This window comes from Vanellus vanellus (genome assembly GCF_965231255.1).
Source record: "Vanellus vanellus genome assembly, chromosome: 2".
Classification (NCBI taxonomy): Eukaryota; Metazoa; Chordata; class Aves; order Charadriiformes; family Charadriidae; genus Vanellus; species Vanellus vanellus.
Genome location: NC_138906.1, coordinates 143,962,407 through 143,985,230, shown reverse-complemented (window position 1 = coordinate 143,985,230; position 22,824 = coordinate 143,962,407). Strand labels below are relative to the sequence as shown.

The window sequence follows — 22,824 nt, the reverse complement described above, 5'->3', positions numbered from 1 at the left end:
TTCAAACAAGGGAAAAATACTTAGCTTCAGATTTATGAAGACTGAAAGAAAGAAGACTCTGAAGCAAAGGACAACGTCAAAAGAACTACTAACTCCTAAGGGGTATAAAAGATTTGTCTAATTACTAGTTCATCACTGCCAATCCAGAAGAACCTTGGGGACACAATGAGAACTTAACAGCTGGCATCCCTTGTCACACACAATTGATTCTGGTCAGACCACTCAGGCAAGCACATCCTGGGCTTATGAGAATGTGGGTATGAGAGTGTAAGCAAAATAAATGTGTAAGTAAGTGAGTGTAAGTCAGCAAAATCATCCTACCTGGAGATTTTTTACATAAGTATCACCTTCCTCTTCTGTAAGATCTCACACCAAGTTTTGTTACACTAACTGTCTAAAAATTATCTTTAGTGGAGCCACATCTGCAATCAATCTGAACATCTTTATGTGATTATGTCCTCTTCCAAATGTCTGTTCCCCAACGGCTACCCAACACCTACCTTATCTGTTCCTTTAAAACTGAAGATTGCAGGGAAATGATTTGCCTCAAGCACTTGGGATGCTAATCCTGGTTGATCACCATAATATAGCCATGGAAGATTATGCCTCCTGAAAACAATGACAATGTTTTCTCTAAAGAAACATAATGTTTTGAATCAAAGAACATTTATAATAATAATTTCCATAAAATACCATTAAAGACTGAAGTTATGGAAAAGGCAACTTACCAGAAGGCTACTGAATGAACAATGCCTAGCCTTGCTGTATTGACATAAATATACTGAAATAAACCACAGGCATCAGTACTTGAAGAACTCAATGAGTTCATATTCATTACACACATATTTCCAAGAGCTTGGCATGCTGTTAGATTGGAGTACAACTGCAGTGGAGAAACACAAGAACACAGAAAAGTATTTATTTACCTCTCCTTTTGGTGAGGCAGTCATAAAATTCAATGCTATCTTTAATAACCCACTCTTAAACCCTCATTTTTACTTGAAAGTAATTCCATTTTATCAACACCTAGTATTTTCTCACAGCTATTCAGGTTCCGTATTTTTATAGGTTTGCAGATGGCAGCATGAAATCAATGCTCTCACTTTTTCAGTTTATTTTAGTTGCATGAGCTAGATGGTACAATGTGACAGAAATGTCAAAATCTGCATCTAGAAAATGAAGTAAGAATTAAAATGTTTAACACTGCTTAAGCTATATGACAAAGATGACTCCATCAAAGACCTAGGACTGACAACTATACTTGCACGTATCGCAAATATCTTCGTTTCAGTTTTATCCATATGATAGGCAGAAGTGATGCCTGGCATCTGTATGCAGTGATCACTGCACTGGTATTAACTTGCCAACACCTATTGCCCTTGTGTGGGTCAGATCAGCAGTTCCACATTACATTCAGACAGCACCTCTGACGAGCTGAGCAGGCTGAGGCAGACAAACAGGATAAACTTACGTAAGTGATAACGATAATCTCAGTTTGTGAAAAAGAATGGGGTAAGTAGGAGAATACATCTCAGAGCTGTGTGTATGAGATTGTGATGGGAGCAGCCACAAAAGTGATCTGGAAAATACTTAACAGGAGTCTACTGAAATACTGACAGAGAGAATGCCTGCCAGCTTGGAAACTGCCAGCCTGGGAACTGGGCCTGGGAACCGGGCCTGGGAACCAGAAACAGCCTTGAGAAATGCAGCTGTGTACATAACAGAGACATCCTGAGATTCCATTGACAAGCACAAAACCAAGGAACTGTAGCAGCAACTTATCATCTGGAAAGGTGAAAAATAGTCTGGGAAAGAGGGAAAACATTTCAAGAAAGTAGGAATCGGCAACTGCTATTGGCTGTTCTAGCTGAAAGAGCAGAAAAACAGTCTGGAAAAATAAAAACTATTCTGAGAGAGTGCTCCAGGTGGTACTGCACTACACCGCCTTATGTCTCTGTGATATAAAAATGACTTACTTTTTACCCAAAACGGAGAGTGAATCTGTCCCTGTCTGTCTGTCTGTCTGTCTGTCTGTCTTTCTCTCTCTCACAAACACACGCATACATACACAGAACTCCCCCTGCACAAACTTTTCTATGAGCTCTCCCAGGCAAGTTATCAGATCATCGCTGGGGACGCCTGGCTGACTCCAAACTCCACGACGCAGATCATCTTCTAAGTGAGACTTTGTCCATTGTCAATTTCAAGGCCCCACTCCTGGGATCAGTTTGGTTAGCACTGTACTGGTACTATTTTGGATAATATATATACATAGGCACACATATAGGTAATTGATCATAAGTGTATTTGCTCCTTTACTAGTGATAATTTTGTAGCAACTTGTAATACTGAAATATACGCTTGCTGCTACTGTTGTTTGCTGCTACCATTGTAATACATACATACTTGCTTTACTAATCATAAGTATACTCACTTTTACTACTAATTTGCAGTAATCTGTAATAAAGAAATGTAGGAAATAAAGACTCCATGTGCTTGTGTATTACTGAATTCTGCAAATCCACTTTATACACCTGTAGGCCAGGTAGGAGGTTCCTTGACTGTGTGGAAGATAACTTCCTGACACAGCTGGTGAAGGAGCCAACTAAGGAAGGTGCCCCACTGGACCTGTGGTTTGGGAACAAAATGGACTTGTGGGTGATGTCATGGTAGGAGGCTGTCTTGGGTATAGCGACTACAAAATGATAGAGTTTTTGACTCTTTGAGGAGTAAGGAGGGGGGTCAGTAGAACTGCTACCTTGGACTTCTGGAGGGCAGACTTTGGCCTGTTTAAGAGACTGGTTGACAGAGTCCCTTAGGGGGAGGCAGTCCTGATAGGTGAAGGAGTCCAGGAAGGCTGGACATTCTTATCACAGAATCATAAAATGGTTAGAGTTGGAAGGGAACTTAAAGATCACCTAGTTCCAACCCCCCTGCCATGGCCAGGAATGCCTTCCACTAGACCAGATTGCTCAAAGCCCCATCCAAACTGGCTTTGAACACTTCCAGGGATGGGGCATCCACAACTTCTCTGGGCAGCCTGTTCCAGTGTCTCACCACCCTCAGAGTAAAGATTTTCTTCCTGATATCTAATCTAATACTACCCTCTTTCAGTTTAAAACCATTACCCCTCGTCCTACCACTACCCTCCCTGATAGAGTCCCTCCCCATCTTTCCTATAGGCCCCCTTTAGGTACTGGAAAGCTGCTATATGGTCTCCCCGGAGTCTTTTCTTCTCCAGGCTGAACAACCCCAACTCTCTCTGCCTCATGTCTCAACTCTCAACCCTCTCATGGCTTGGATGGATGTACACTCACTGGGTGAAAAACTTGGCTGGGCCCAAAGAGTTGTGGCGAATGGATTTAAATCCAGTTGGCAGCCAGTCATAAGTGGTGTTCCCTGGGGCTCAGTACTGGGACTGGTTCTGTTTAATATGTTTATCAATGACCTAGATGAGGGGATCAAGTTCACCTTCAGTAAGTTTGCAGATGACACCAAGTTGGGTGGGAGTGTTGATCTGCTTGAGAGTAGGAAGGCTCTACAGAGGGATCTGGACAGGCTACATTGATGGGCTGAGGCCAATGGTATGAGGTTCAACAAGGCCAAGTGCCGGGTCCTGCACTTGGGTCATAACAACCCCATGCAGCGCTACAGCCTTGGGGTAGAGTGGCTGGAAGGCTGCCTGGAAGAAAAGGACCTGGGGGTGTTGGTTGACAACTGGCTGAATGTGAGCCAGCAGTCTGTCCAGGTAGCCAAGAAGGTCAACAGCATCCTGGCTTGTATCAGAAATAGTGTGGCCAGCAGGACTAGGGAACCAATCATTCCCTTGTGCTCTGCACTGGTGAGGCCTCACCTCGACTACTGTATTCAGTTTTGGGCTCCTCACTACAATAGGTGCAGGAGCCTGTCCAGAGAAGGGCAACGAAGCTGGTGAGGGGTCTAGAGCACAAGTCTTATGAGAAGTGGCTGAGGGAACTGGGGTTATTTAGCCTGGAGAAAAGGAGGCTGAGGGGAGACGTTATCGCTCTCTACAACTACCTGAAAGGAGGTTATAGAGAGGAGGGGGTTGGTCTCTTCTCCCATGCAACAAATGATACGACAAGAGGAAATGGTGTCAAGTTGTGCCAGGGGAGGTTTAGGATGGATATTTGGAGACATTTCTTCACTGAAAGGGTTGTCAAGCATTGCAACAGGCTGCCCAGGGAAGTGGTTAAGTCACTATCCCTGGAAGTATTTAAAAGCCATGTAGATGTGGCACTTAGGGACATGGTTTAGTGGTAGACTTGGCAGTGATTCTAACTCTTTGGGTTGGGAGAAAAGGTAGGGCCTGAGAAGTTAAAATCTGATTTTGAGAAGAGGAGTACAGAAGGGAAATGAGGATGTGTTATTTACCTATGTAATGGTAAATAATACTTGCATGCAACACCTGTGTCCAGCACTGGAGCCCCCAACATAAGAAGGACACGGGCCTGTTGAGGCAGGTCCAGAGAAGGGCCACAAAGATGATTCGAGGGCTGGAGCACCTCTCCTATGAGGAAAGGCTGAGAGATTTGGGGTTGTTCAGCCTGGAGAAGAGAAGGCTCTGGGTAGACCTTATTGCGGCCTTCCAGTACCTAAAAAGGGCATACAGGAGAGCTGGGGAAAGACTTTTTACTAGGGCATGTAGTGATAGGACTAGGGGGAATGGCTTTAAACTGGAAGAGGGCAGGTTCAGATTAAACATTAGGAAGAAATTTTTCGCTTTGTAAGGCACTGGAACAGGTTGCCCAGAGAGGTTGTTGAGGCCCCATCCCTGGAGATGTTCAAGGCCAGGCTGGATGTGGCCTTGGGCAACCTGGTCTAGTGGGGGTGTCCCTGTCTATGGCAGGGGGATTGGAACTCGATGATCTTCAAGGTCCTTTCCAACCTAAACCATTCTGTGATTCTATGATACATAATTAAAACAAAGGTAAAAAGGATGGTTCTGTGGTTATCCTTCTCCATCAGAAAACAGAACGATTAACTAAAAGCCAAGGAAGAGGTAAAGACCAGCTGCCAATCAATACTGAAGAAGTTAATTTTCTGACTGAGTCCTTACTGGCTATGCTCAATAACAATTCATATGCCTAATCACTATTGCAGGATTTTTTGTTTACCACCATTCACCTTGAGAAGATTCCAACTCTGGAGGCTTGCATGAACATTGACTAGCACTCAATATCCTTTCTAAACGTTCTGTATATATATTTCTTTTTTATCTACTGTCATCTCAAAATAAGATTCTTTAAAAATAAGTAAGCTAACTTCCAAAAACTAATGTGCCATGCTTTTATACAGAGTATGACTTCTGTATAAAAAAGCAAACTGCAAACATTAATGAAACTCACCCAACAGGCAGAGGCTGAGGATTGCAGGTTTTTCAGAAACCATGCTGATGTCAGTGTTATACCCTGTAAATAAGGAACTGCTTCACTGTCTTTGTTCAGAACAATTTATCCATGATGTAACAGTCTGGAAAACTACGTCAGCTAAAAAATGCTACTTATTTTTTTCTAAGAGCTTTCTGTCCCTTGTAAGTGTCTAAATCAAACCAGCTCAGTTCAAAACACAACCATAATGCAATAATTTCTTTCATTTCAGCAAATTAGACAAAATATACACAACAAGTGCAGAAATATTTAACTCTTTTCTGTGACAAAGGAGTTTGCTTTACTGCACAAGGGAAGTACTAATGATTTCAAGGGTATGGTGTGGACTGGCTGGTAAATTTAACCCAGGACCAAATTTGCCAAATTAATTATTTCACAACCTGCTTTTTATAACTACTCTTATTTGAACTAAACATAGCTTTCATTCATACTGTAAGCAACTGAAAAGCCATGTTTTCAATAAAATATTATTTAGAAGAGTGCATTTTCAGAAAGCAAGACCAATATTTGCTGTCAGGAAAGACTGTTATTTGCTTTCTTTCAAGCAGTAGCCTTTAACTTTAATGCATTTAAGAAAAAATTACATTTATTGGCCAAATAGTATTTCCTGAATTCAGAGCTATGTGGAAAATGATCCTAACTTCGAGCAGATTTCATAACTAATACAAGTTCATTAACTAAAACAATGAAAACACCTTCATGCTTCTCAATAGAACATATTTTCAATCATTAGCCAATTCAAGGAATTCAACAATTTCATACACAGTCTCAAATTGTATAGGTGTCCATTTTCTTCTGTCAGATCTAACTGTTTGGCAACTAAAAATGTCCTTTCAGTCTTTATATCTTCTTTCAAATATTTTATATGAATACCGATTTTACATAGTAAAAAGAAAAAGAAATTTAAAAAGCCCAGAGGGTCTCATGAACTCTTCAGCATCTTTTTGTGATATGAGTGTGTGTTTTAAATACATACAATTAATACAGTAGAGCACATACTCCTTGTTTTGATACTAAATTAATGCAAATTACTTCCCTTTTTCAGTTTCCAAAAGGGCATGATTTTTCTTAAACACCTTCCATCAGAACAATGCTTGCCTGGTCTACATGTCCACACTCTATCTTGATGCCAATTACCTTGCAATCAATCATGATCAGACAACAAACCACCACCGTTGTCTTTCAGAAATTGAATTTAAAAGACTTACTGAAAGTAAATAATGAGATAGCTTGAAAACACACTTACCAGCTGTCCAAAACGAACAGTTGCAACTCCCTTTGGGGGTAAGCTGCCAGTAACACTGAAACACAATCCCCCGGTCTGAAAAAAAAATCAAACCCAGAAATAAAAAAATGGAAATTTATACATTCGTCAACATAACTTTTCTTTTTCTGAGCTTCAATACAATAAGCATTCTTCTACTTACTAAAATGTTTGGGCTGCTGCAGTCACAAGACTTGCTTACATTGATGAATGTTTGTTCGCATCTTACACACCTATGGATCACAAACATGAAAAATGCACTTAAAATGTAGTTAAGTATGAGATTTAGTACTTAGTGAAAGCCGGCTACATAGTATGCCTGATAACACCGTTAGCCTCTTCACTAGTTTGAACTGAAAACTGAAAGACAGTACAAATTTGTTTCTACTGTCAGAGAAATAAAGAAATAAAATAGTTAATTACCACAATAAGAATTCTGTTTCTGGTTCCAATCCAAAGCCTGGTTTTTAATCACACAAAGGGAAAACAAACAAACCAAGCTGCTGGTCATATAAGGACTTCAGTGAACAAAAAACGTATGTAGTTTGATGTGGGGTTGAAGATTTCCAATTCACTGCTTTTAAAACTGTTATCCCAAAGATACAGACTGTTCCTCAAGACTATTCCATTTAAACAGAACACAACAGGTTCAAATTTATCATCACAAAAGGCAAAGAATACTCACCTACTTCCTGAAGCATCTGAAGCAGAGAACGATTGCTCACTTCCATTACAATGTATGCACAATGCTTCATTAAGCAAAATGCCTTCGATACTTCTTTCCACTAAGCAGAAAAAAAAGCAACTGTGATACAATTGCATGATGCACAGTATATCATGGAGGTTGAAAAAAGTGTGGAAAAAAAAGTGTCTATGCAGATCTAACATAAATGCAAAGATTTGATTTAAAAAAAAATCAAGAGCACAACTTGCAAATAACATCCATTACAAATGTACACTGATATATGTATATATGCATTGTTTAGAGCTATGTACATACAGTCTAGTTTTAATGAGAAATGCAATATTTCATGTCCAGTTTTGCTGTTCCTTTGTTATTTATTCTGAACCAAATTTCAAACTAAGGCTTCACTGCAAAGCTACAACCCAAAATATCAAGTTTACAAATTACTGGAAAAAAAAAAATTAATTTTCATCTGAAATGATTCCTGCAAATGTCACAAATTCAAAGTTTCAGATCCACATCTTCCAGCAATTAAATCGTTTGTCAAGAGATTTCGTCTAATTAAAAAAAAAAAAAGATACAAAGAAAATCAAAACAACTACAATACTAATGTTCTTTCTGCATATTAAATTACAGAATCAGCTTTGCTCTCAATATTTTACCACAAAGGCTTGGAACGTATTTTGTAACTCTCATAAATTTTAAGGGAGGTAATTTGGTATTCACTCTTTTACAGATTCCTTTTAAATTAACGATCTGGAAAGCACTGATTCTCCTGTATACTCTGTTAGAAATGTAACCAAAATGGACATTAGTAATACTCATTCAAAGAATTACAGGCACATGGAAAGTCTTTTCTATCCTGTGTCTTTGAAAATAAGGAAAACTAGAGCTCCCAAGAGTTTTTTTGTTTTACAGCCTTGATGAAATCAATACTTTGCTCTTAGTTTATTGCTATGCAAGATAAGCAAAAATATAGTTAACACAGACACTAAAGTTAATATTAAAATTCATTTTCTGTGTCTACTGAAATTCATTGGCAACTACTAGAGAGCATCAAGTAAGAGGCACTGATATAGGGAAGCATGTCGTAGGAAATCACAGGTATAGGCATGTGTCTCAGGTAGGCATGACATCCACCGATATTAATGCATAGCGGTTTGTTTGGTTTGCTCAGGCTTTTCTGTTCCACCTACTCATTTATGTATAATTTATGTACAGTGGAGTACCTATGCATTATATTCTTCAAAATATTTTAATGTCTTTTCTTAGTCTATATTGGCATTGGTTTTGTCCAAATTTTAATGCCTTCACCCAGTGCCAACCAGCTTAAAGCAAGCGACTCACCAGTATTCATTTTTTGGAATGTTTGCATAATAATTTTTATTGCAATGAACAAAGGTACAGATTTATCTGCTTTCAGGAATGAGGTTTAAGATCAAGAGGTATATGAATTTTTACATTAGATATATAAACATATGTTAAATTTTCTTTCTTGTTGAACAGAAGAGCATTTCTTAATAAAAATATCTAAAATAAGGACTAATATCTCATAAATTGCATACATTTCTTACCTAATATTTCATTATTAAGACATTTACATTTTCCTTCTGAAGTTAGGCCTTTAGGGCAAGTAATACAATTCCACCCATCTTGAGTAACTCCGCTCTAAAATAAAATGTAAAACTTTTATAATTTTCAAAAATACAGACATCACCAAATATCTGTAAAGAATTCCCGATCCAGATGTTATTTACTAGGAAATGTGTTCAGATACAACAGCATTGATAACATTCATGAACCTTTTGAAAATAAAAAAGGCCAAAACTCTGGAAAAAGTAATTCCTATGCAGACATAGACTAAAAAATTGTTCTTAAGTTTTTCTGAACCCATTAGCTAACACTCTTTAGCGTAGACAAGAGGTGATTTAAAATTGAAGGTTTAAAAAAGGTATACAGGTTCTACACTGGGAAAAAAAAACCAACACACATAACAATGCATAAATAGACATATTTGCATATATATACACAGAAGTAATGGAAATGGAGGAGTTTTAAGTGAAGCAGCTTATATAATTGCATGGAATTTTGCATATACTCAAACAGTTCACATCCACGCTTAGTTTATACTATGAAGTAGCTGCATTACAGATCACAACCAATGAGGGAAATTAAGTCAACTGCTCATCTTCAGGTGATACTGATGTTATTCCTTTCTTCACTATCATAATTTTATCTTTGCATAAGCCTTGTCATAGGACCAAAGACAAATGCCAGCATTACAGGAAAGAGAAAGAAACAGCAGGATGATCAAAACATCAATGGATATTTGTCAATGTCTTTGTCTAGTGCAGCATGAAGATGGAAAGAAGAGGAAAATTACCTACATTACCCATTAGCAATTAAACATGTAACTTGCACAACTAAGCTGGTCTCTTGACAGTTCTTCTACAGTTATTGGAGAGAAAGAAGTATTCAGGAAGGTTTTCACTCTGAAAACTTGTTTTTGCTGGAGAAAAGTTATTTCTCTATTTACTATAGCAGGGAAAAGCTGGTTAAGCCTGGTGCCTCTGGCTCAATGCTGTGAGTATGACCCAAAATTATAGCTTAATTTGTCAAGAAAGGTAGAAAGAACTGATCAAACTACAAAGATATATATATATAATTAAAGTAAAATAACAGCAACAGCAACAGCACTTTTTGAAGTAAAAAGATAAAGTATCAGGGACTACAAAGATACAGCCTATGTATTACAATAACAGTATTTATATAAATAATCAACTAAGAAACCTATGAGCTGAAAAGCATCTTTGGCATTCTATAAAGCAGTGGTCTCTGGCCAAGGTTAACAACATGAAGCAGAAAAGAAAAGCAGTGGAAGGAAATCAAACATTTAAAATACTCTTGCTTTATCTGTGGGGTCAAATTTATGATGAAAATGCCTACAAAATAATAGTAATAAATACTTCCAAAGAGAAAAAAATTACTACCTACAAGCATGGTCTTAAAAATTCCCAAGCAAAGATTATTATGCAATATAATTTTAAATTATTGAAAAATAACTTGCAGTCAGGAGTAAATTTAAAATTTAAAAAAGTTATGGCAAAGTATGAGAAGTTCAATACTTACCATATTTTCTGGGCATTTTTCACAAATAATGGAGGACCCACCATTACTAGAAACCATCCTGTATCCTGGCTGACACACACATGAGCTACCTGAAAAAAAAAATTAAACACACTTTTAATCTATATAAACCAAACTTTTTTTTCACAGAATACTAAGAACAACTGCTATTGTTCTCCAGAGATCGATAAAGATTATTAGACTGACAAATAAAACATCTGAGTGAGATTGCATGAACGTAATCTTGCTTTTTAAAAAATGTTAATGCTACAGTTTGTACAAGGATGTTTTAGAAAATGTTACTAGCTGACTGTTATACCAGGGCGGAACTGGAACCCAGAGTGTGGGTTTTTTTAAACTAAACTCTATCAGTTGGTCTAATAACAGATATAATCTCTCCCTCTAAATCTTGCCACAGTGCCATTCTTGCCCATCGTCTCTACAACACCAGCATTATGTTTGTATAGTTTTTATCCTTTGAATAGGAAGTCAGTCCTAAAAACAAAACATGTTTATATGCAAAAGTTTTTCAAAATATAACTGTTGTAAAGCTATTTTAAACTCAAAGCTTTTCAAATTGAGCACGGGGATCAAACTTTCTATTGAATGGTTTTCAGTGAATAACAGAACATATTTAATATTTAGCATGAAATGAAAGTAAACACTATTTTCATAGCACATCATAGTGCACATCTGTTAGAGCTCGAGAACTTTCAGAAACTTTTTCAGTCTCACTATCAGGGACCTCTCTGTATTTTTACACGCATATTACAAACCAAAATTGATTCCATGTACTAATAAACTGTTATTATTTCTTATTATTGAAGCTTATTGAACTGTACATGTAAAATTCATGCAAAATTCTGTGAAAAGTACATTCTTATGTGACCAGCTTTACAGAAACAACATTGGTACAAATGATCAACCATTCATACTTAACTATAAAGAAGAAAAAGCCCAATAGGATTAGATCAATGAAGAAACTTGAGCTGTGACATTCACTGTGATGATACCTCAATTTCTAGGCATGTTGCTTGAAAGTAGAATTCATGGTGATGTGCTAGCCATGGAGTGCATGGGCAGACTTGTGCAATACCAATTGGAATTCAGATAAGATGCAAACAGGAGACTGAGTGGCTGCTACCTACACTGCTCCAATCAGATGCGGTGGAAAAAATTAAATCCTTGACCTCCCCCTGGAATTTCTCTCTCCTTGAGGCCCTTGAGTTAGAGGAAAATTTAAGCCTAAAAGGGAGTTACAGATCTAGACACCCACATTATCAGGGGGTCTGAAAACTATTACAGTGCATTTTTTCTGCAACTACGAGGTAACTCTTTTAGGACACTGCTGGAAGAGGTGACCAGCTTTTACACAGTGGTTGTGAACACAGCCATCCAGATCACTGCATCTGAGGTACCACTTCTGAAGAGAGATGCTGTTGGGTTTTAGTCTCAAATGTATTTCTGTACACACAACACTGAACTCCCACATCTCTTGGACTGTGTATTTATTAAAGACAGACACTATCGTACCATCTTATCCCCTAAAGAAAGGGAACTACTGTCTGTATTTTTCATTTAGTACTGTCAAGGTGTGTTGTGTATGCTCTACAGTCCCACGTAGGACTTGGACTAGTATGTGCGCAGCCTGAATACCTCAGACACTTAACATCGCAGACATTCCAGTTTTGACAATGAGTTTCACGTTATGGAAGAGTTCAAGAGCACAAATTCAGGGCCCTACAGAATTTTACTGATGAAAACGTGAATACCTATAACCATACAAATGCCCGAGCAAAGAAGACTATTAAAAAAGGTCCGCAGACGTTTCTTTGGGATGTTTCTCGGACGCAGGTATCAAAGTTGTGCTGTGGCCACTTAAGTCTTTGCGGGATCCCGGCCCTTTTCGCTGCCTTTTCAGAAGTGCCCCTGAGGACAGCCGTCTGACCGCCCAAACCTGAGCCCACATTTTGCATCTCCCGCTGCTGGGGGGCAGATCTCGGCGCGGAGCTCAAACCTGAACCGGAGCTTCGCCCACCCCGCACGGCCCCCGGGCCCGGGCCCGGGCCGCCCCGCCTACCCCCCGCGCGGCAGGGCCGGGTCGCTCACCGCCGGCGCTCTGTCGTTGGTGGGCCCCACAGGGCCCGCAGGCCAGGCGGGAGATGTCGAAGTAGCGGGCGTCGCCGCAGTCGGCGGGCCGCTGCAGCGGGAGGGAGAAGCCGCGGGCAGGCGGCACCACCGCCATCGCCAGGAGCAGCGCGGCGGCAGGGGCCCAGCGCCCAGGCGTAGCCATGGCTACCCGCGGCTTCCGGCGGCGCGCCCTGATTGGTCAGTCGCCTCTCGTACGGCAAGCGCGAGGGGCCCGCCGCAGGAGGCGAAGATGATCCAGGGGCCGGAGCACCTCTCCTATGGGGACAGGCTGAGAGGTGGGGGTCGTTCAGCCTGGAGAAGAGAAGGGTCCGGGAAGATCTTATTGCTGCCTTCCAGTCTGTGAAGGGGGCCTATGGGAAAGATGGAGAAGGAGTGTAGTGATAGGATGAGGGATAACGGTTTCAAACTGGAAGACAGTAGGTTTACATTAGATATTAGGAAGAAATTCTTTACTGTGAGGCTGGTGAGGCGCTGGAACAGGTTTCCCAGAGAAGTTGTGGAGGCCCCATCCCTGGAGGTGTTCAAGGCCAGGCTGGATGGGGCTTTGAGCAACCTGGTCTAGTGGGAGGTGTCCCTGCCCATGGCAGGTGGGTTGGAACTCGATGATCTTTAAGTTCCCTTCCAACCTAAACCATTCTATGATTGGCAGTGTCAGCTCCAGAGGGGCAGGGAGCCTGCAAGTGGCAGGCAAGTGAAGATAGGAGGGGTTTGTTTGGCTTGTTTTAGATCACGGAGCTGGATGAGAGCAGTGGAAAGAAGCAAGACAGAGGTCTAGTTTGTACTTTCTGGTACTGCATCTCCCAAACTGTTACACAATGTGTAATACAAATGTGGTGTGTGTGTAATTTCCCCCTAAGCAAACATCCAAAATGACTGGAGGAATGGATGGATGCACAGCCAGCGAACCCCTTCACCTTTTTCACCTGCCAGGACACTCTTTGTTCACACTCCTTCAAATGTTACCAGAACTTTGTAAGGCCCTTCATGTCCTGGATTTTAATTATTCCTCATTGCCCCTTTCCTGTGTGCTGATTGCCTATTATGAGTATTAGCATTGCATGGAAGCTTATGTGTGTATCGCACCAAATGCTTTATTCCTCTTCGGATTTCATCTGCTGGGTTCAAGAAGTTTTTTAAGGCTGAGTTACTAGGCGAACCTACTGTAAATAATACAGATTCTTGTCTATCAAAAATGGAGCAGATGAGTACAAAGCCTAGAATTACAGGGAAGAATACGTAAAAGACGGGGAAAGGCCAGGGGGAAAAACACTGGGATACCTCACCTGCACAACCAAAGTAGCCTGCCTCTCCCCTTCCCTCTACACAGCGTCACACCTTTCCTCCTCCTCTTCCCCGCTCCGTCCCTGCCTGCCTTTCCTCCCAAATCCCAGACTCCAGCCAGCCCCGAGTCAGGTTAGATATTATGTCTGTGCCCATCGGAAGAGAAGCAGTGGCCGCAAACGCCCTCCTCGGCGCCTGAGGCACCCACAGGCTCAGATCCCTCAGCACGGGGACTAACGGGAACAAGAGACTGAAGACAAAGCTTAACCCGCCAAATCAACGGTAACCTAAGTGACGATGTCCCCTGTATAAACCTCGGTTTTGTATGGACACCCCAAAGATCGCCACCAGGCGCACATAACGCACGCGCAGTAGCGGCAGCGCGGCTCCCATCACCCCTGCGAGTACTGGACCCGCCCTCGCGCCACACCGGCGTGCATGCGCATGGACAGGAACTGGGCGTGAGACCGCGCATGCGCAAGAGCAGGCGCGGAGGGTGGTGAGAGGGCGAGAGCGGCGATTCCGCCCCGTCTCTCGGCGGCGTCCTGGGGTCCCGCGCGCTCGGAGCATGCGCGCTTGGGGGCGCTCGGCGCGGCGCCGCTCCGCGGGGTGCGAGAGGGCCGGAAGGACTCGTGCGGGTTCAGGCAGAGGGGAGGGGGTCGCGCAGGCGCAGTGCAGTCTCTCCGACGAATGCTGGGGGGGGAGCGACGGAGGACGCCATCTTGGTGGTGCTGTGCCGGGAACTGCGGGGAGCAGGGCTCGCCGCCGGAGCCTCTCCTAGTGGCGTGTCCGGTGGGTGGATGGCGTGAGGGAGAGCGACCGGCTTCCCGGGGCGCTGCGTGTAACCAAGGACGCGGGGTTCGCGCCGTCAGCCGGTTCTCGGCAGCCCAATCCTCGCCGAACCGCTGCGCGGCCGTTCCTCGGGCCGCGGCCTCCTCATGCCGCCTGGCTTTCCATCATCCTTCCCTCCTTGGTGCCTCCCTTCAGCCCTGTCCCAGTGCCGTGGGGAGGCCTCACCGCCCCCCGGTTCCCCGTCCCCGCACTCGCTGCGCCCCATCCCGCCGCCCCGGGCTTCGGCCCGCTCGCCCCTTCCCGGGCCAGCGCTGTGCCGTCCGTGGTCGAAGCGGTGTAAGGGCCGGTGGGGACCGGCCCTCGAGCCGGCGGCGGGTGCCTCACAGGCTTTCTCCCTACTCGGAGGCGGCCCCGCGCTCAAGGCGGCCGTGCAGCGGGCCCAGCTGCAGAGCTCACTCGCATCTTCCTTCAGCGATGTGAAAACGGTCATTAGCAACAGCATCCTGCAATTGCCTAAGTAAGGCTTATTTTGAAGAAGATTAGGATAAGAAATCGTTCTGTGATCCACCAGTTATTCTCATATCGGTCCAGTTTTACAGCTGGGGTATTTCCGTGGGTGTTCTTTCTAGCTTGCATGCTCAGTGCATGCCGACTATGTAATCTTTCAACGTTGTGGTAAAAATAGTAGTCTACTGCAGGCTTAGTTTCCTACAGTGTTTGCAAGTTGGATTGGGATGTGTTTTTTTTGGCAAAGTTTTAATGGTATTTGGAATTTGCTGAGGCTGTGGAAGTATAGGTATAGTCCTGTTTTCTAGTTAACTCAGATCAAACGTAACATTTCTTAAAACAATGTGCACACTTCCGTGAAGTTGTAAATCTGTTTATTATCTAAAGCCTTGCTCTTTGAAGTCCTTGCTCAGTCAATGAATGGGTCTTAGTTTGTGTGGCACTTTCATCCCAAAAGTCACTCTTTTTGGTCATTCACTTTAAATTGTTGGATGGCTTGTGTACAGTTTCTACCAATACATTATCGTTTAATACACAGTCAGTAAAAGCTTATTTCTTGAACTTACATTTCTGTTCGTGGACTTCTTAAATATCACATTATGATCTGGAATCACTGTAGTTTTCACCACTGGAGGTTGTATGTTGTATCCATGGTAAATGGTGGAGAACTTGCTGTTTATCACCGAAGAAATACTGAAGAGATCTGAATGCTGTTTAAAAATTGGGATAAGAATGCAGAGTTGGGAAATACAGAAATGCTACAGATTAAATACATCATGAAGTAGCAGGGCAGCGGATTTGATTTTTTCAAGACGCGAAGGTCCTATAAGAAAATGCTGTCCTTGAATTCTCCTTGCTTTTTGGCATTGCTATCACATCTGTTGAGAAGATACATTAAAAAGCGTACTGGGTCTGGCTGGGATGGAGTTAATGTTCTTCATAGCAGCCTGTACACTGCTGTGTTTTGGATTTGTGGCTAAAAGAGCGTTGACAACGCATCAGTGTTTTGGCTATGGCTGAACAGCGCTTGCACAGTGTCAAGGCTTTCTCTCTTTTTCCCCACTCTGCCGCCCTGGTGAATATGCTGGGAGTAGGCAAGAAGCTGGGAGGGGACACAGCCGGGACAGCTGACCCAAACTGAACAAAGGGATGTTCCATGCCATGTAACATCATGCTTAGCAACAAAAAAATGAGGTAGAGGAAGAAGGTTTTTGTTTGATTGTTTTGGTTTATATTGAAGGGATTTTTTTTATTGTCTTCCAAGGTGATTGTTGTTTGGAGGCAGGCTGGGCATCAGTCAGCCTGTGGGAGGTGGTGAGGGATTTCCTTTGTTTCACTTTTTTCTCTCCGCTGATTAAACTGTCTTCATCTTGACCCACAAGTTTTCTTGACTTTGTTCTTCTTGTTCCCCATCCCATTGGTGGCGATGAGGAGTGAACGAGATCACCTGTGTGGGTGCTTGGCTGCTGGCAGGGGTCAACCCACCACAAAAGTACACAGAACAGATGATCTTCAGTGCAGTTATTAAATAGGCAGTTGTTTTCGGTTTGTTGTGTTTACAAAGTGCTGATGTAGAAATGACATAGAGTCCATTGGTTACAGAATTTGGGCTTTGTTCTTGTTGCTAAGCTCAGGTGGAGTGATAGTTACTGTGATCAATAGATAACTTGGCATCAGGATCTAGTGCTTTATGTTTGTCATTGAGCAAGGGATATTCTCAAATGCTCATCATTGGAGTGTTCGGCTCTTGTTTTTTTTTTAAAAGGACATAGTCATTTGTTACAGAAGCTTGTGTTCTGAGAGTACTGTACTATGCATTGTGTGATGTTAGATAATGTTGAAAATGAGGATATATTTAAGTCAGTGTATTAAAGTGATTCTTGTTATGTTTGAAGGACAGTAAACATATAGGGTAAATACTGAAGTTTGCTTTATAAATTGAAGTACTCTGAAGTTTCTCCTTGTTGGATATTTTTTCTTTTTCATTTGGTCATCTTCACTGTGTTTGTTAAGTGCAGTGCTGGACTGGTGAGTAGCATACTCTTGTGAACTTCCAAAGCAGGTGGATTTTAGAAGAATGGACACGTCCTATAATCCTGAGATGGACTGATGCATCTTTCAAGGACTCAAAAGAACTGAATTGAGAGTTTTCCCCTCGATATACTGTCAGTCTGTTTCATTTCAACAGTTCAGTGTGGCACAACTGACGACCAAGTAACCTCATCGTGTTTTCATCATTTTCAGAAGTCAACTTTAAATTTTGAATTTCTTTTCCTTCTAAAATGGAAGCACAAAGATGCAATGCATAGCATCTTGGAACATGGAAGGAGTTCTTCATAGTACCCCAGATTGTGGGTTCATTACATGCCTGGCTTTAATGTTAGCCACTGCTATGGATGAGCTGCAGCAGTGTAGCACAGTATGTAAAGTGAAGTACAGATATCAGCCATTAATTCTGTTTCATTTTCTTTCCACAGTTAAGTTGATTTTACAGAATTTATCAGGTCTTCAAAGCAGAAACAGGTAAGCTGCTAAAAGCTTAACGCTTCTCACTGAGTATTGTGACAAGATCATACACGGCCTTTTTTCTGACAGACTTGTGGCTGGGAACTAGGAGATGCTCTCCTGAGTGCATGTGGCTGCTGCAGTTAATACTCTGACTACGTGAAAGAGACAACGTTTTTGAACGCTGAGAAAACATACATTATTGAACAAAACTGATCCCTGGGTAGAGCAACTTGTCAAAGCAGTAAAGTCATCACTTTTGGTGAATAACTTCATTTTCCAGTGATGTAGTTGTCCTTTTTCCTTTCTCCTTTTATTATCTAGTGTGATCATAACACAGAAAATGTGTCCAGTTCAAAAAATAAACAGGATTTTTTTTTTTTTTTGTTCCTTAGGACTGGGCAGAGATCTCTGGCATACAGTAACTATGCTGTGAAAGACTTCAGGTGTTCTTTAGGTATTGTGGATGGTGAGGAGTGACTTAGGTGGAATTTGGTGCCCTTAGGATAGGCAATATTGATAGGCTTGTGCACGTGTGTTGGTGGAGTAGCTAATTGTTTTGACTAATCAACTTTTAGTGAATCTTCTTATAATCTTGTTCTTGTGAACTTGTGGGGGTTTTGATACCTTCTCTCTTGATTGAGATGAGGACATTCATTAAAAAGGCTCTAGCTTCTTAAGTGTTAAGATACTGTAATAGCTGAGTACTAAAGACGTGCTATCATGTGTACCTTTTTGTCTGCAGGTGATTTTTGCTGTGGGTTGAGCTCAGCATGGCTGTAGTCATCCGTTTACAGGGGCTTCCTGTTGTTGCGGGTCCTCCAGATATTCGTCGTTTCTTCTTGGGATTGAATATTCCTGATGGAGGTGTGCATATTATTGGAGGAGAGATTGGGGAGGCTTTTATTATATTTGCAACAGACGAAGATGCACGGCGTGCCATGAGCTGTTCAGGAGGGTTTATCAAGGACTCGCGCATAGAGCTCTTTCTCAGCAGCAAGGCAGAAATGCAGAGTACCATAGAAATGAGCCGGAAACGATTTGACCGTGGGGGACGAGAAGCTATGTCTGGCTCTAGAAGAACAGGTACTAATGGTTCTGGTGCATCAGGTATTGGAGATGTTCCACATTTAGTCACGGCTTTTCCAAAAGGAATAAGTAAACCTGGTTACGGTCCACCAAATCATCCGGAGGCTGGTTTCCATACCAATGGCACAAGACATGGTGATATAGGTATGCCTAAATCAAGCTATCAGTCAAGAAAGGATTCTCACCCATTCAACCCAGATGATCTTTACTTATTTCTACGTGGTATACCTTACTCTGCAACAGAAGATGAAGTACGTGCTTTTCTTTCTGGGATACATGTGGATGGAGTGATTCTGATAAAGCATCGCAATGGTTTAAACAATGGTGATTGCTTGGTAAAATTTGCTACACCTGGTGATGCCTTAGAAGGTCTCAAACGTCATAGACAATACATGGGTCAGAGGTTTATAGAAATTAGCCCATCTACAGAGGAACGGTGGATTGAATATGGTGGGAGGGTAGACATACCAAATGAAATGGATCGCTTTTTCTGCGAAGACCGTTCCCCAAGAAGTTCAGGCTACATGCATTCAAGGAAGCATTCTCATTCAAGATCACCAAGGAGACAAAGAACACGTTCTCGTTCACCTCCCACCCAAGAATATTATATACACTTAAGAAATCTATCTACTAATCTGGAGAAGAGAGATTTGAGAGCTTTTTTTCCTGATCTGGATATATGCAGCAAACAAATCAAGCTTCTAACAGATAAGCATCAGAGGAGGACTAGAGATGCCTTTGTGATGTTAAGGAGTGAGAGAGATTATCAGGCTGCTTTGGAATGTCATAGAAAGGTTCTTCTCAACCGTCCCGTTTACATTTTTCCAATTTCGAAAAAGTCAATGTTGAAAATAATTGATTCTTGTGAGAGGAAAAGATCGCAGGACAGAGATCATCCTGGACAGGCCATACCAGAAAAAAGTTATCGGGAAGGTCATTCCGGCCCTAAGATGTGTGTTTATGTAAGGAATTTTCCATTTGATGTGTCAAAAATTGAAGTGCAAAAGTTCTTTGCAAGATTTGATATTGATGAAGATGATATTTTCTTGCTCTACGATGACAAAGGAGTTGGGCTGGGAGAAGCATTAGTGAAGTTTAAATCTGAAGAACAAGCCATGAAAGCAGAAAATTTAAATCGTCGAAGATTCTTGGGAACAGAGGTATTAATAAGACTTATATCTGAAGAGCAGATGCAGAAGTTTGGTGTAACTGTACCGTTGTCTGCACCAAATGAAATGCATGGTCGTTCACATCCGTATGACAGAGGTGAGCTTTCTCGTCCAGTTGGTTCACCATCTGGGCCACCACCGGGGCCACCCATGCATTCATTTGGTCCCCCTGGGAACTTCAGGCATCCTTCTGATTTTAGGCACCCCCCCGAGGACTTCATGTGCCCTCCTAAGGATTTTAGAGGTCCGCCACCCCTCATGGATTTTGGTGGTGACAGTGAACCTTTTGGCAGAATGGAGTTTGGGAATAACAAAATGGGAAATTTTCCTGAAGGAAGATTTATGCCGGATCCAAATTTCAGTGGTGGTTCTGAACGTGTTGTTCCTATTCGATTGAAAAATTTACCTTTTAAAGCTACTCCTAATGAGATTCTGGATTTTTTCTATGGCTACAGAGTCATACCAGAGTCAGTTTCTGTACAGTATAACGAACAAGGATTACCTTCAGGTGATGCCATTGTTGCTATGACAAACTATGAGGAAGCTATGGCTGCTATTAATGAACTGAATGATAGGCCGATTGGTCCACGGAAAGTTAAGTTGAGCTTGCTGTAAAAGGAGTAAAAGATGCTCTAGAATAGGACATTCTAGATTTGACAGTATTGGCAGTTATTTTCACTGTTTTTTAATTACTGGAAGATGCAGAAAAAGCTATTTCCATCAACGGTTGTAAATAGTACCTAGTTCAGTTGTTTAGATCTTGGTTGAAATATCTGTATGGTTAAGATAAGAGAACTGTATTGTGCCTACTTCTTGTGGCAGAGAAGAGCCCAGAAATTCTGGAGGATGTTGAATGTCTTACATCAAGGTATAAAGGCATGGAGCTGTAATGCTCTGGGTTTTTTTTAGTTTGCTTTAATTCCATGTCCCATGATTTTACATCAAATAAAAATGTGCTGGTTGATTGACCACGCAAACGGTTCAAGTAGAAGAACTTCAGTGCTACCTGCATTAGTAAATAACACTTCTTACTTGAGGTTAGCTTAATAAAATTTAAAAATGACTGATTTTTTTTTTTGTGTAAACTGTTCAGATTTTTTTTTTTGGTTTTATGTGGTTGCAGGCATTTCTATTAAAGGAAGAAAAAAAAGCTCCCTGTTCACATTAGCTGGCTTTGCAAATTTTTTTAAATAAAAAAGAAATTGCCATCAAATGTGTGTCTTATATTTAAAACTTGTATAGTTAATGACCTCAAGTATTATATCTGGGGTCTTGGTGAGAATGATGCTGGCTGCTTCCTCCAGAAAGAGTGAACTATTACAGTTTGTCAACACAGCAATGAATAGGTAGTTTACAAAGACTGCAAAATCCTTATTAATCAGTTGGATAGGCTTTCTTGTTCTCCTCACTCACTGTAGTACCTTGAAGCAGAAAATGAATGTTGGAATTAGATCAAGAATTCTGACTTCAGCCTGAGCTTTTGGAGTGGTCTTTGTTTTATCTCCATATGCTCGTAATATGAATATTAACTTGCTAATGATGTCTGGATGCATTCCAGGTCAATCTCTGATTAGTTTTAACTAACATCTGTCACTGGCAACCAAGCTGACAACCAAGTATGTTATTTTCTTATGTAAGAAAATAAATGCTTATGTCAGTATTTAGAATTCTTTGCGTATTTAACTTTTAGGAAGAAAAAAAAGATAGCCTGTTTGAGGAAAAACTGCATCTTAAAGTGTGGATAAGGACTTTGTTGACATTGCAACTGTGCAAGATAGTACTTGAAGTACTGAAGAATTTTATGAAGCTTTAGTTCCCCCCTCAAACTAAGAAAACAGAGTTTCAACTTGGAGATAAAAATTTAACCTTTACTTGAGCAATACCAAAAAATCAGAGATTCATGGGGTAGTTGAGGTTGGAAGGGACCTGGGGGTCTCTAGTCCAACTCCGTTCTCCAAGCAGCATCGACTAGAATGGGTTATTCAAGGTCTTGGCTGTTGGATTTTCAATAGAGACTCCACAGCCCCTCTAGGCAGCCTGTTCCAGTGACTGATCACCCTCACTGGTAGTCAAACCTTAATTACTTTGTTTATGTAAAGTCATTATCATTACTAAACTTCCATGTAAACCCTGTGAAGCAAACAAAATCAAGAGAATATTTTTGTTCTGTAATTTTTAAGAGGCCAATGTAGCTTTATTTCTTCTGCATATTATTTGTCCTCTGTTTTAAGTGCCAGGAAAAAAGCATTTTGAATGAATGATAATGCCCAGTGTGTATATGTAAATTCCCCTGAGCAAAGAAACTTAAATGTGGCCAAATTTTCAAATTCTGAATGCTTACATACCTTTTTTTGCTGTCTGGTAGGAATTAGCTTCAGAAGTGTATTGTTCTGTATCCTCTGAATTTAAATGGAATTAAAATAAAACCCAACAAATTGGTGCTTTTATTTCAAAGCTACTATAAAAGAGATCGAGGAGCCAGAAGACTTTGCAGGGAAAATGAAGATGTGTTATGAGAATTCTCAAAATAAATTTGTCTGACCTAATCATGCTGTTGAAAACTTAATCGTGATTATTTTGTAAGCTAGCATCATCTTTACTACTAATTCTTGCTTCTGTATTATCAGCTGTGTTATAAATGTGAATGCAACTAACTTCTCCAGTTAATCAGCTTTAGATAATTTATTGGTTTTAAAGTTCTAGCTACTGCACAACAGGAGATTTCAAACATTGAAAATGAATTGGTAAACTTTTTACTAGTTCTAGAGTAGTGCTGTACACACACATGAATTCTTGTAATGAAAAAAAGGATTTGGAGGCTGGGAAGATAGGGGAGTTTAGTAGTTT

General features: G+C 41.2%; 2 protein-coding genes across 4 annotated transcripts in view; one reads left to right on the top strand and one right to left on the bottom strand.

The window, feature by feature from the left end:
• The window catches only part of TMEM67 (transmembrane protein 67), a gene marked incomplete at both ends in the record, with an annotated part of 33,943 nt that extends 21,167 nt beyond the window's left edge, over positions 1-12,776 (bottom strand). The window contains 9 exons of the mRNA XM_082499571.1: positions 501-609; positions 729-883; positions 5,367-5,429; positions 6,655-6,729; positions 6,836-6,905; positions 7,358-7,457; positions 8,932-9,025; positions 10,487-10,575; positions 12,593-12,776. Of these exons, the coding sequence (XP_082355697.1) occupies positions 501-609; positions 729-883; positions 5,367-5,429; positions 6,655-6,729; positions 6,836-6,905; positions 7,358-7,457; positions 8,932-9,025; positions 10,487-10,575; positions 12,593-12,776 (939 nt within the window). The remainder of the gene's footprint in view (positions 1-500; positions 610-728; positions 884-5,366; positions 5,430-6,654; positions 6,730-6,835; positions 6,906-7,357; positions 7,458-8,931; positions 9,026-10,486; positions 10,576-12,592) is intronic.
• Positions 12,777-14,451: 1,675 nt separating this feature from the next.
• On the top strand, positions 14,452-21,735 carry RBM12B (RNA binding motif protein 12B). 3 transcript variants are annotated; one of them, XM_082479014.1, is made up of 3 exons: positions 14,452-14,707; positions 17,692-17,737; positions 18,465-21,735. In XM_082479014.1, exon 3 carries the CDS (start codon positions 18,493-18,495, stop codon positions 20,590-20,592), a length of 2,100 nt encoding a protein of 699 aa, XP_082335140.1. In that variant the 5' UTR covers positions 14,452-14,707; positions 17,692-17,737; positions 18,465-18,492; the 3' UTR covers positions 20,593-21,735. The 3 variants fall into 3 exon arrangements, with proteins under 3 accessions (XP_082335140.1, XP_082335139.1, XP_082335138.1); XM_082479013.1 differs by lacking the exon at positions 14,452-14,707 and adding an exon at positions 15,193-15,224; XM_082479012.1 differs by lacking the exon at positions 14,452-14,707 and having other exon boundaries at positions 17,522-17,737.
• The last annotated feature ends 1,089 nt before the right edge of the window (positions 21,736-22,824 follow it).

What these genes read in the sequence shown, in the direction of transcription:
- RBM12B (XM_082479014.1), top strand. Translation starts at nt 18,493, where the DNA reads ATGGCTGTAGTCATCCGTTTACAGGGGCTTCCTGTTGTTGCGGGTCCT.